The 13,432-nt window shown below is 34.1% G+C and overlaps 2 protein-coding genes across 4 annotated transcripts; one reads left to right on the forward strand and one right to left on the reverse strand.

The window, feature by feature from the left end:
- The first annotated feature begins 1,812 nt into the window (after window positions 1-1,812).
- LOC105117633 (3-hydroxyisobutyryl-CoA hydrolase 1-like) lies at window positions 1,813-5,914 on the forward strand. Its single transcript, XM_011015364.1, has 15 exons — window positions 1,813-1,847; window positions 1,884-1,920; window positions 2,378-2,458; window positions 2,689-2,757; window positions 3,067-3,130; window positions 3,340-3,419; window positions 3,507-3,590; window positions 3,769-3,853; window positions 4,064-4,149; window positions 4,256-4,377; window positions 4,475-4,535; window positions 4,632-4,730; window positions 4,827-4,928; window positions 5,197-5,238; window positions 5,620-5,914. Coding segments are annotated over exons 1-15 (1,155 nt in total). The 5' UTR covers window positions 1,813-1,845; the 3' UTR covers window positions 5,761-5,914.
- A 99-nt stretch (window positions 5,915-6,013) lies between these two features.
- Window positions 6,014-11,738, reverse strand: NTMC2T5.2 (Calcium-dependent lipid-binding (CaLB domain) family protein). Of its 3 annotated transcripts, none has more exons than XM_011015346.1 (9): window positions 10,632-11,725; window positions 10,190-10,431; window positions 9,765-9,783; window positions 9,073-9,272; window positions 8,417-8,526; window positions 8,186-8,284; window positions 6,950-7,403; window positions 6,729-6,826; window positions 6,014-6,275 (listed from the first exon to the last, which is right to left on the reverse strand). In XM_011015346.1, the coding sequence occupies exons 1-8, from the start codon at window positions 11,447-11,449 to the stop codon at window positions 6,738-6,740; spliced, it is 2,031 nt and encodes a 676-aa protein (XP_011013648.1). In that variant the 5' UTR covers window positions 11,450-11,725; the 3' UTR covers window positions 6,014-6,275; window positions 6,729-6,737. The 3 variants fall into 3 exon arrangements, with proteins under 3 accessions (XP_011013648.1, XP_011013660.1, XP_011013654.1); XM_011015352.1 differs by having other exon boundaries at window positions 6,227-6,275; window positions 6,709-6,826; window positions 10,632-11,729; XM_011015358.1 differs by lacking the exon at window positions 6,729-6,826 and having other exon boundaries at window positions 6,033-6,275; window positions 10,632-11,738.
- Between the last annotated feature and the right edge of the window lie 1,694 nt (window positions 11,739-13,432).

Raw genomic sequence — 13,432 nt, forward strand, 5'->3', positions numbered from 1 at the left:
TTTCAAATGTTCATTACATAAGTATAAATACCGGTGCATGTATTATCCAACTCAATGACGAATCTAGTCTTGACATTGTGTTAACAAACTAAAACCACAAATTCTTTCTTGATTTTGTCGAACGTTAACCGTATTTTTATTAATCAAACCTTTAAAAAAAATCAAAACCTTAATTCTAAAGTCTAAAACCTAAAGCGATCTATTCGTTACAAGAGATAGGAGGAGTTGACAACGATTTTTAACTCTCTTGGGGGGTTTCGACGAGAGTTAAAGATATGAAAAGCTTATATGTCTAACCTTTGTTGCTGCATTCTCAGCTAACTGGTTTCAGATCCTTAACACCTATCTTCCCTCAATTTCATCATTTGATTTGATCCTCTAAAACATAAGTTATGAAATGAAACTTCCATGATTTTCAAGTTATTTTCAGTTTGATTGTTCCTCTTTGAGACATTTCTCCCAAGATTTTATTTATGTCATGAATATTTTAAATTAACTTGTTAAGTTATAATTAACTAAGCTATTTTATTGTCTTTCTCCTCTTTCAAAGTTGGTTGGTTTAGCCATGAATGTTAAGAAGTAACGAGTCATTATTGATAGGTTTGATCAGATGGTAGCTAATTGTTAAACAAGTCATTATTGATAGCTCTTGAGGTTTCATTATTAAGTAATTGTTATAAATTTAAGTTTATACATTGTTCATTGTTGGAGGTGCTGTACTACTATGAGATGTTGTTGCTTTTTGTAGCTGACATTGGTGATGTTATTGTAAAAATTGTAGAGCTGCAATAGTTCAATTCAAGTTCATATTCACAATTTTTACGTTTTGGTGTGACTAGTATTTTTGTTGTTTAAAGTTTAATTTGTTTTTATATGTTTTAGTTTGTTTTTTTTTGTTTACTAATTCTTTTATTTTATTGATTCTAAATCAATGAAAAATTAATAATATAAATTCAACTTATGAATATTTGAAATATTTATAAAAATTTAGTTTAATTTAATATATTTAACCTCTAAAATAAATAAATAAATAGGGTTTTTCAGTTCCAAGTTTCCGACGTTGACACTGGATGAGAGAGATAATCCACTTCTTCCAGCATCGACGCTGGATAAAAGATGCGAAAAGCACCCCATTTCAGCAATCAGTTGTTCTAAAACCGAAATGTAAATGAACTTGAGTCGCAGACAGATACCGAAAGAGAAGAAATGGGTGCGCTCATTATGAGTTCCACTTTCGGCATTCTCCACTTCGAGTATGTTTATCTCCAAATAGCTGAATGCATTAAATTCCCCACTCCAAAGACAGGTCTGGAATTAGATCAATGTCGTTCCATAGAGCACTGAAAATTGTGCGCTTGTTAATCTTAACCACACAGCCCCACTTCCCTTCCTTCACCAAACCCTGAACTATCCTCAAATGAAATTAATGCAGAGGATATTGAACACGTAATTGCTTGTCTAGTGAGTGTAGTGCCAGTGCGAACCCATAAGGCCTGTCGTTTTCATCATGATTAATGCAAATAACAAGCTTATTTTTTGTAGGGGAGTGCTCCAGAGATGTCTCACACCAAAGTAGCGAATCTTCAGAACAAAAGATAAGTTCAACCCATCAGCCAACTTGAGGCATTAATTAGCTAATATACCTACCTCATACCATTGCTCTTAAATATGTTCTTCATTAAGGTGCCTTTGAAGCTTAAGACTAAATACACATGGGAAGGAAGACAAGGATCTGAATATCTGTGTTACATATAGCACTTCCCTATATTGTATCCCACTCCAACAGGTCTTACACCATTAACGATTGAGATCATCTATTGCAAAAGTGAAGGACACGACTTTGATATGTCTCCCCTCTTCAGTGAAAGACACGACTTTGATATGTCTCCCCTCTTCAGCTACAGAAAGGAGCTCAATCAGGTAATGTTGTCTCTCCGTTATTTTTTTTCCTTCACTAGTTTGCTTGCTGTATGTGTTGGAGTTACTGTAGGTTGTTATGCAGCAAAGTCCTGTTGCGGGAAACATAATCTCACATACATTAAATGGCGTTTACGATCATGGAGTATTTTTTTTGTGATTAGGCCATTTTTTCCAAACACATTATCAGAAGGGGAGGAATTTTTGGTTATATATGTTATTCTTCATTTTCTTTTCCTTGTTTGGAAACTCTTCAAGATACTACAAGACTTACAAATGAGAATGATGAGCAGATCTGCATATTCGTACTCCTGAATAAATATATATAAAAAATATGACAAGCTTTTTCGTGTACAGTCCAAAGTAATTTTGTTCTGTCAAGCATTTTGATGTGTCTGCGGTCCTAATTTGGAATTATGATTCATGCGATGTTGATTCTTATATATATATATAAAAACAGGTATTGTTTGAAGGGGATTCAATTTCCAGAAAGGTGATCTTGAACAGACCTGAGAAGCTAAATATCCTCAATTATGAAATGGTACGCATCTAACGTTTTTTGATTACTTCTTGAATGATGTGAAAGCAGAGCAGGATTTATATCTTCCATTTATTTTTATTTTGGTGGGAAAGGTTGTCCTATCTCCAGGCTATCAAGACATTGATTTCTTTCTACTACTTTGCATTTGTTATGTGCTTCATTCATTCTGCTCCACTTGCACCAATATATTGTTAAACTTTTTTTCCGTTTTTCTTTCTTCTACTTTCCAGGTTTCTCAAATGCTAAAGAACTTGAAGGCCTTTGAGAATGACTCTGCAGTTAGACTTGTAATTTTGAAGGTAGAGAGGGAGGGGGGGGGGGTGCGTGTGGGGGCGCTGTTTTAGCATGTGGTTTCATGAAAACTAAAAAACCAAATCTAAATGAGCTTAACTTCGATAGCTTTTGGACATTGGAGCGGTGCTTTTAACATTATCAAGTTCAACATTCCCTTGATCTCTGAGTGGATAACAAATATATACAGCGATTTGTTAACTGGCAGAGTTTTGTGCCATTAACCCTCTGCCAAAAAATGTGGGCTTTTAAAGATGGAGTTTAGGTCGGCCACGAGATAAAATAAAGAGATATCTCACCATTCATCTTTTTTACAGGGAAACGGAAATATATTTTGTGCTGGTGGTGATATTGTTTCAAATTTTTTGTGTGTAACTCAAGGTAAATTAACATTTGTTTGGGAGTATATTTTCCTGCTGCTCAGATACAGGAAGTTTCCTGCTGCCGATTGCTACACGGAAGCTTAATTTCCTCCTACCACCCACTGGCAGCAGGAGTTCCTGCCATGAGCATCAATGTCTATGATTTTATATGCACAAACTGGAATAGTTGTAGTTCTAACAATCTGTAATGTTATTTCCACTATTTAGGCCATTGGAGCTATGGTGAGAAATTTTACGAGAAACAACTCATCTTAGACTACATACTTGCTACATACAGGAAGCCTCTGGTGAGACAGGATTAAATTTTACATGTGTTTCTTTCAAGCGATGATTTTCAGTCACTCAATGCTAGTTTTTTCTTAATTTCCTTGAAGATTTCACTGGTTGATGGTATTGTAATGGGAGGAGGTGCTGGCCTGTCCATGCATGGAAGGTTCAGGATTGTCACCGAGAATACTGTAAGTTCCTTGTCTGCTTTCAGCATAATTTTCAATACTGTAAGTATTGCCACCGAGAATAGCGGTAATAAATCCTTGATGTTGCAATGGAACTGTGATTAAGAAGCATCATGATTGGTACAAACCCCCCACTGATCCAGTTCTGTGATGTTCTTCGGTTCGTTTTTTCTTCATCCAGGTATTTGCCATGCCGGAAACATTAATCGGGCATTTTCCTGATCTTGGTGCATCACATTTTCTTTCCAGGCTCCCAGGGCATTTTGGTAATACTATGCCAGACACCCTTTCATTTCTGTTTTTTCCGTTGATAAGAAGGGTGATGCTAGAAATACCGGTAACATTTGTTTTTCGAATCACAGTGATGGCCATGGTCTTAATCACAATTATGAAGTGAGTTTAGTGGCAATTAATAACCCCACACACAAAAGAACCGGTGCTAATACGTGCATTTTCTGTGAAATCCCATTATGCAGGGGAATATCTAGGGCTTACCGGTGCCCGGCTTGATGGAGCAGAAATGCTCGCGTGCGGCCTGGCAACACATTTCGTTCTCTCTAAAGTACCTACCGTATTCAATCCCTAGTGTTTTTTGAGACTCCTTTAACATCCCTATATAAACCCAGTGACTAACAAAGTAAATCACTGGAATTATGCTTATATTATAGGATTTGCTTGCATTGGAGAATGCGCTCCAAGCTCTAGGCTCATCGGATACAGCAACAATTTCTGAGGCTATCAATAATTTTGGTCAAAAGCCAACTATAAAAGATGATAGTGCTTACGGCAGGTCAAAAAAGAATATCAATATCCAACGCTTGCTCCTCTGCTTATTTCATTGATCTTGATGTGTTACAAGCCCCAGTTAATCTGTTTTGGTTGCCCAGATTGGAGGTTATTAACAAGTGTTTCTCCAAGGAAACAGTTGAGGAAGTCTTGCTATCCCTGGTAATTGTCAATAATGTTTTCTCATAAGGAAACATGCACGCTTCCATATTATTATTAATTAACTAAAGCGGGCTTTAATTGCATGGCATGGTGTAGGAACATGAAGTTGAAAATCGAAGAGAAAAGTGGATCCTCGTGGCAATAAAATCCATCAAATCAGTTAGCCCAATCGGCCTTAAAATTGCTCTTAGATCGGTAAAGAAATCTCAACCATTTCTTTTTTTTGTTTTTTTTACTCTCTTAACCATTATACATTAATGGCATGGGTAAATCTTGCTTAATCTGCTTAAGATAAGAGAAGGAAGAACGCAGAATCTGAAGCAGTGTCTCGTTCGCGAGTACACTATCTGCTGCAACGTCGTTCGAGCAACTGTTAGTAACGATGCACTTGAGGTACAGACTGGTTGTTTGAATGCTTAGATTAATTAATTCACATGCATATACGGCATTAAATACGTCAAAAATAAAATAAAATTAATGAATAGGTGTAAATTAAGAGGCTGTTTATGGTAGCGATGCAACTGGAGTTTCAAGAAATTTTAATTTTTTTAATTAAAAAAATTATTTTAATATACTTTTAAAATTCACTAGCACAAGATAATTCCCATGTTATTATATAGTCTTTTAACATCTCCCTTGTTAATTAAACATATATCTACAGGGAGCAAGAGCAATGATGGTTGACAAAGACAAAAAACCCCAGGTATAGATGATAGAAAAACCCGTCACTCTTATTAACCGACATTCTTTCTTCCATCTTTTATGTTGAGTGAAATTATATATATATTTATTAATTGATGATATCTTTTAGCACTTCTCTAATTAGTGCTTTAATAATTCCAGATTTCCCTTTGTCCTTTATTTAATACTTGCAATAACATAAGCATCAATTATTATGATTAAAAAGCCTGATTTTTTTTTAAAAAAATAATGATAGTAACAGTTTCATTCTCATTTTTTCCTTTTCCAGTGGGAGCCTTCAAGATTAGAGCTGGTCAGCAAAGATATGGTGGATCGCTGTTAAAAAAAAATAATGATAGTAACAGATTCATTCTCATTTTTTTCCCTTTTTTTTTTTCTCCAGTGGGAGCCTTCAAGATTAGAGTTGGTCAGCAAAGATATGGTGGATCGCTGTTTCACTGGCATTGATGATGATGATGACTGGCAGTTCTTACAACTTCCTGACAGAAGTAGCATGGCTGAGGTATTGAAGCCAAAGCTTTGAACAACATGATCATGGAGGTTGAAGAATGGAGGTGAAAAACGTACTAGAATTTGATGAACTATATTACTTGCCAATAAAAGTTTAGGAGCAATCGTGATCATGCACGGCCGTGTCTTATCATGTTGAAACCCTTCCTGATAGCTAGGAAGCCCAGGATCTAGTGTTGTTTTTTCCTTCTTTCTAAAAGAACATGTTGAGAGCTATGTTTCTTTCATATTATCAGTTGCGAATAAAATTTGGATTAACAGTATTCTAGATTGAAAGCCAATTCATTCCATCGATTAAATTGGTTATGATAGAATTTTAAATGAATTGTTTTCACGTACATGAACAATGTATAGATCTACCACGTAAATTACACTAATGATTCCTCAAATTAGAGAAGCCAAAACTTTCTTGCCGTGACAGAATATGCCTCTGCTGAAGACCATGAATTTACATAGAGAAAGAACTGTGGGGGGTGGGGGAACTTCGTAAATCATCCCTGATACGCGAGAAGGGGGTTGTTTTCCAACCTGCAAAAAAATGAGGTATCTCAACTTAGAAGTCTAATTCAGTTTAAGATGCTGAAGTAGTAAATAAGCAAAAGCAAGTACCAAAATGAAGATTTCACATAAACATATTGATATTAATCTGCACCATGTTCTTACATCATTTACTTCCAATTAATCTAAAGGGCTTTCTTTAATCTGGGGAAAAAAAGGGCACTGCAACTACATCTAAATAGCATTCTAATTTTGAACAATAAAAATTCAAAGATCATGACAAACAGTAAGCCATGCCACAAATGTATGGGGACTTGTGTTGCTTGGCCCTGGATTGTGGAATTCTAGTGTGTCGTGGCACTTGCTTGTGAACTTATAGACTTCGATAGAAACCTTAGATTTATGATTGTAATTCAAAGCTGAAATAAAGTGAAAAGAGGTTTTCAGAACTACATGATCATACAAGCTCATAGTATGCTTTACCGATTCAGATCAAGGGTTGAAGAAACTCGAACCATCCAAAGTGACAGCAATTAGAACTAATATACTTGTAATCACCGCAAACCAAACTAAGATTGATCCTGCGAAAACAAGTTTTCAAATGTTGATCGTGAGATGACAATTTAAACCAACCTTAGATATGTGGTTCTTTCACATATTGAATGTTTAGGTGACGAATGATAAAGAGAAAATAAAAACATTACCAGCAGAACCTTCAGAACTGTTATTGCTATCTGAGGGCATTGATTCAGCATTAAGATTATGTGAGCGTGATACTGCAGTTCCTGCACCTGAGGCATCATTTGAAAGTTTGTTATTTCCTGTCTCTGACGCCACTATTCCTTGAAATTCCTCACTCACAATCAAAGCTGCTAGAACATCCATAAATGACTCTTTATCCATCTCATTTGAAGAACCCCTTCTACTAGGCTCATAGATAGCATTTGATTCATCAGAATCAGACATCTCATCATCTGAAGCATCTGTATCAACATGCTCCACCTCATTCTTATCATCATCTTCATCCTCAACATAGGCTTTATAAGTTAGTCGAAGGAGAATCTCTCCAGAAGAAGATTTTCTGAACAATCCCCAACCTCCTTGCAGAACCACTATCTTGTCAGTTGGTACAGTATCTTGCAAAGATCCCAAATCAACCTGTACATGTTGTTGAATTTAGAAAGCTATATTTAAGAGAAATGAAAGAATGTAACTGCCACAAATAACAATCAAAATTTCCAGTTCCTGCACAAATTGCCCAATAAATGCAGGGAAATTACAATATGAAGCTCACGTAACAAAAATCCTGGAAGGGGAGAGAGAGAGAGAAAGAGAGCGAGTTTTTTGGGTCCATCAACTCATAAACTTGTTATTGCCAACTCTCTGGCCATCACTGTCACCACTGCCACCACCTATAGCACCACTATTATTTCAATCCCCCAGAATCATCATGTCACCACACTGCAAGGAAACGTCAACTAATACCAAGACCATTAAAAATATGTTCTGATTGTGAACAACCACCACCTCCATTTCTTCTCTTCACCAATACCACTGAAGCAGGCAGGTTCTATGAATCTACTATGAACATCAATTCTTTTAAATGTAAAGGAAAAAGACATGATATCATTACAAAGCACAAAACCATACATTTGATTGGATATCAAAATATTGATTTCTATAATAAATTTATTTGCAGCAGGATTAGATATCCAAACTTCCTAATTGTTAATTAAAATTTATGTTATCTCACTTGCTTGAGGTAAATTTCTAGGCATATCTTATGCATATAAGTAAACCCACTGAAGAGGTTATGTCTAATAAAAAAATCTCTATATGCTATGTGATCAACCATTGAAGTACGACAAACATCCAAAGAAAACATTAAGGACAACTTTGTACTTTTTCCAAAAAAAAGTTGTTTGGAATAAGATATTTACCTCTCCTGTACCAATAGTTAAACCCGTGAATCCAAGAGAGTCTTTCACTTGGATGTTCAGTTTTTGTTTCCTGGGGTTTGTAACAAGCATGTGAAAATCCTGTCCAAAGTCATAAAACACAATTATCTCATGGAAGTTAACAATAAGTGTACACATCGCACCCAACAATGAATGTTTTCTGGTAAACAAACGTGTCTGCAAATAAATGAAACATGGAACATGAAGAATCACCTGATTCCAAATTGGTTCGCCAGGAGGCCCAATGACAGTAGTTTGACTATTCTTTTTACTGCGCATAATTTGATCTCCCAGGTTCAGAATAACATATGGGTCTGTTTTACCTGACAAACAACAGGTAAATAATGAGTGCTACAAGTGGAATAGAAAATGTATATGAGAATTAAGATGCCCAAACAGTCACACACCAATGATCAAATGGGCATGACAGATATAAGGCTAGGGGATGCAGTAATACTATGCTTGTGACTCTTATAACTGATAACATCAACAAAATGTAGTGATGCATCTTTAAGATTGCAAATCAATGTGAAAGAATCTGAACAAACAAAACACTGAAATACTTGAAAATGGGTTAAAAGACAAATGCATGGCAGCCCTCTGCTTTCCTTACTATTTCAGAAGAATAACGACTGGTACTTACTAAATCATCCAAACGGGTGTCAAGCACTAGGCAGAAACACGTTTGACACAATTTTCATCATCGTATATGATGGCTTCAATAGAGATGTAAAAAATTATCAAATTAAAGCAGAGGCATCCTTTTCAGTCAATAATAATTTTGAGCAAGATTCGACTACTCAAAATTGCATGCAAGGATTCTAATGAATAATAGATTTCAAGAAAACTGAAGCAGAAAGAACTTTTACCAAGGAAGATGTAGGAAAGTTTTCGAGCATCTACAAGAGTGACTGATAGTTCTCCAACAAAATCCCTGTTTCCTTCTTGCATTTCTCCTGATTCATTTGCAACAGGGCCAACCGCTTTTCCTTTTTGAAAATCCAAAACAATCTTCTTAGGACGAACAAACAGTCGAGGCAAATCCTCAGTGAGAAGTTTTTTCAGAAACCTATGGAAATGCAGTGAACCATTTAAATTTGGTGAAAGGAAAGACAGCAAAAACCCTAAAATATGCTGTAGCTATAATGGTCCTTCTCCTTTGATGCATTTTGTTATTGTATTATTATCAAACAAAATACATTTTTCCAGACACATCAGAGAACATAGGCTTCAAAGTCGGAAGTTAAATTGGCTTGCAACCAGAGGATGGCTTGTGAAAAAATTCAACACACTTATTTACTGTTTCCAGGAAAAACGCATTTGTAATAAATCACCAAATTATTTGCTTAACAGAATGCACGATTATCATTTGTACTATGCTGCATCTTCTAAAACCTAATATACCATCTGGTTGCATTCAAGGTCAACTGACCATATTAACTTTGAAATTATGGGATAATTGACTTTTCAAAGACAGAGGCTGCCTAGGGGCAATAATATTACAGCGAAAAATAATACAAAGCAAACTAAAAAATAGAATGGAGAGAAAAAGTCCACTTACATTGAGAGAACAGGAATTGCTGGTGTCGCCCAATGCAAGCATAGAAAATGAGAAAAGAAGAGGTTTGCATTAGAATCTCCAGTATCGAGTTAATTAGGTATTAAAATAAGAGATAGAACACAGGGAACTAGAAAAAAAGAGCTCTATGGTGTATCCACAATCTCAAATCATGTTCAGTTTTGCCAATCATCCATTACTTATGTCAAGTTTTCATCTTTAAGAAATCAGCAAGTGCGTTCTCCTAAAGCAAATGGGATTTAGTAAACGTCATCAACAGATTGGCAGATTTCAAGAAGAAATGACATCAAACTTCAGTAATTATTCTTAGCTATTCAGTGTATTATAGCTGAATGATTCCAGATGCAAGTATTATTCAGACATAAAATAGATGAAATAAGCCCTTTAAGACAATAACAATGGCCTACCCATTAGATTGAACAAACGAAATGGTGAAAGTTCAAATTTGATCTTCGGGAGTGACACAAAAGCCCATGAAACAGCTCCCACCCATGGCTCTGTTGGTATCAACCGCAATTTGACCCAAAGTTCACCATCAATGTCAAAATCTCGAACACCGACTGGCACCACAATGGGGATAATGCCAAATTTTAGCGACAGCATTAGCAGCATCCGAGCACCACCAGTATATCTGAGGCCTATTTGATACCTAAATATCACGAAAAACAACATAAATCAGTTTTCTATGTTATGAATCTGAATAATGAATGCTTAACACTTACCGTACCCCGTTGCACAGTAGAATCAATTAAAAGCTACTACTAATTAACAGTCGGATTTCCACGACAAAATTCATTGCAAAAATTTTAAAAATGGATCACAAGGACTTCAAATAGCTAGCTAACTTACTGCAAATCGTTGACACGGCGAGAAGTTCTCCTCTCAACATTCCTAACAGACAATGGTTCATCCCCTAAAGAGAACTGCTTAATTTCAACTCTCTCAACATAATCAGGCTTCTTCAAATTATCAATAACAGGCTGCAACAACCCAATGAGCCAATTCTCAATCCCACCTCTGTAAACCTTCCACAACTTCCCTAACACCATATTAACCCACTCAACAGACTCTTTTCTCTGCAAATCCTTCTCCAAAAACAAAGAAAAGCTGGTGGGCACTTGCGGCCACGCCCCGCCACGCTTTCCTTCCTCATTGCTTTTATATTTCTTTCTTGAATTCCACGCTTTATCAAAAACAACGCCAACAAAAAAGAAAAACACAAATAACCCAGCAATATTTCTATTAATTGGGGGCGACGGTATTGGGTGTATCACTCCTAATTGTGTCCTTAACTTGCCGACGATTGGGTCCTCTTGAAAGCCAGTGAAGTTCGAAATGGAATGCTCTTGAGATAATTCTTCAGTCTCCAATTCGTTAGAAATTCGCTTCAAAACAAACCCCTTAGTGCCCTTTGAAAGCTCAATGTTTACATTGCGATTTCGAGTGTCGTTTGGGATGACACAGGCATGGAAAGTTAGAAACCTTCTTCTGAGATTTTGTTGCGTGAAGTTGGTGATTAGTTTTTTACGTCTTCTTTTGGAGAAAGGGAGTGTTGGGTGGTAGTTGGTTTGATTGGAGGATTTACATGGGCAGAGGAGAGGTAGAATTTTATAGGAATTGAAGTTAGTTGAAGTTGAAGAAGAAGAAGAAGAAGACTGCAGAATCATTTAGAAATGGAAAAATCAGTGCCCCAGTTTTGAAAAGGGCATAAGAAGGATCATTGCTTAGGAATAGGAACATGAATTAAAAGAAAAAAATAAGTGCAATTCAATGAAATCTTAATCTAGAGAGTTTGGCGCATTGGTGATGGGCTAGACTCAGTAGAAGAGTTGTAGTTGAAAAGTCCATAGCAAATTGGAAAGGAGAGGAGGAGAAGAAAAGTGGAGGATATTGAAGGAGATATGAATGAGGAGGAGTGTCTGTGTTGTGTTTTATTTCTTTGTGTGACTGGGGAATTTTTAAACAGTGGGGGATGAAAGTCATAGAGAGAGAGAGAGAGAGAGAGAGAGACTTGTCTCTGGTGTCTTCTGTTCTGTGAATGGAGAAAATGTGCGATTATTTAAATAAATAAATAACTCGTTCAAAAAAATAACATATTTAAAAATAATAATTATAAAATAGTTAATGAATTGCGTTGTTTTAGAAAAATAATGTAGTGAATGGATTGTTTTGTTAGAAATAATATTAATTACGTGGATTGCTCTCTTATGGCAACACAGTTCATTCCGTTGTTATAATTGAATTTTTTTTAATTTAATTTAGAGTTTTAAATAACATTTATCATCTACAAATCAAAATATTACTGTCGTTTTATACTCGATAATTATAATAATTATCAATTAAAAAAATTGATTATAGTCTATTTAAATTTCAATATAGTTCCTTATTCTATTAGGTTAACTAAAAATTAAGATAATTGACAAAAACAATGTTTCATAATTTTAGTCGATTTAAATTTAAATTGATTTTTTTAACTGGGTAGGTTGATTAATAATTAAGAGATGGAAGTGAAAATAACTTATTAAATCGGCTGATAAATATAGAGTGCTTATTAAAAAAACATTTATTAAGATTAAAAGGCAGATAAAATACTATATATATGCGTATGTGTGTGTATTGTAGTATAATATGTTTTTTAAAATATTTTTTATTTTTAATATAAGTGCATTCAAATTTAAAGAAATATAATAATTTAATATTTAAAAACCTTCTTAAAACAAACCAAATATAAAAACAAATATTTTTTTTCACCTTGTCAATTCTTTTTGACAGGTTTGTAGATTTCATCTTTTTACTAAAAAATTTTGTTTTTCATCTTGCTGAATTTAAATTCTAAAATTAATATTATGAGAAATTTAGTATTGAATTAATTAGTTTTTAAAATGCATCCAGTCAATATAATTTTAAATATCATTAAAATAATATAATACCATAATAAAATCCTAAAAATCCAAGTAATTTAGAAATAAAACTTAAGGATTGAATAATTAATTAATTAATTGATCATATAGTATGTTATTTAGTACATTCTCTTTAAGTAAGTAATTAATAGCTTATATTTATTATTTAGTATATCATTATAGCTTGTAACTAATCTTCAACTAGGGTTTTTCTATACCTAGATAAGTATTTTTTTAAATAAAAGATATAATAATACTACATAGAAAGATATTTTAAAAATATACATGTAATAAAAAATAAAAGTTATAAACATTTATTCTAAAAATTTTATTATATATTTATAATTTATGAATTTTATTATTTTGTATAAAAAAAAATGCAGTGTAACTTTATTTTTATAATATTTTAAACTGTATTTTAAGTTACATTTCACTCATTTCATTAAATTAACAAATAAAAAATAACTATTCATAATAAATTCAAATTTACTTTAATTTAGACTTAATATACTGTCAAATTCACTTTAAATTGTGTCTAATTAACATCAAATCCAATGTATCTTTACTGTGAAGTAGTTGATATTGGTACATGTCACCTCAATCCAACAAAAAAATTCAAAAAACTTTATATTCATATGTTTTTATTGATTTCAAAGCACATACTTTTCATAACAATCTTTTCTCCATATTTTACTTGCGTCAATGAAAATGAACTGTCTGCTGGTGGTCTAGTTTTTTCTTCTTATTTTC

The sequence above is a fragment of the Populus euphratica genome, unplaced genomic scaffold (assembly GCF_000495115.2).
Source record: "Populus euphratica unplaced genomic scaffold, PopEup_1.0 scaffold5.1, whole genome shotgun sequence".
NCBI lineage: Eukaryota > Viridiplantae > Streptophyta > Magnoliopsida > Malpighiales > Salicaceae > Populus > Populus euphratica.

Bases quoted from the DNA above. Each gene is read 5' to 3' on its own strand.
- LOC105117633 (XM_011015364.1), top strand. The intron at 3,131-3,339 runs GTAAATTAACAT...TCCACTATTTAG, and splicing joins TTTTTTGTGTGTAACTCAAG to GCCATTGGAGCTATGGTGAG. The intron at 3,420-3,506 runs GTGAGACAGGAT...ATTTCCTTGAAG, and splicing joins CTACATACAGGAAGCCTCTG to ATTTCACTGGTTGATGGTAT.
- NTMC2T5.2 (XM_011015346.1), bottom strand. From the start codon at position 11,449: ATGATTCTGCAGTCTTCTTCTTCTTCTTCTTCAACTTCAACTAACTTC. The intron at 8,285-8,416 runs GTGATTCTTCAT...GACTTTGGACAG, and splicing joins GCGAACCAATTTGGAATCAG to GATTTTCACATGCTTGTTAC. The intron at 7,404-8,185 runs GTAAATATCTTA...CAACATGTACAG, and splicing joins TAACTATTGGTACAGGAGAG to GTTGATTTGGGATCTTTGCA.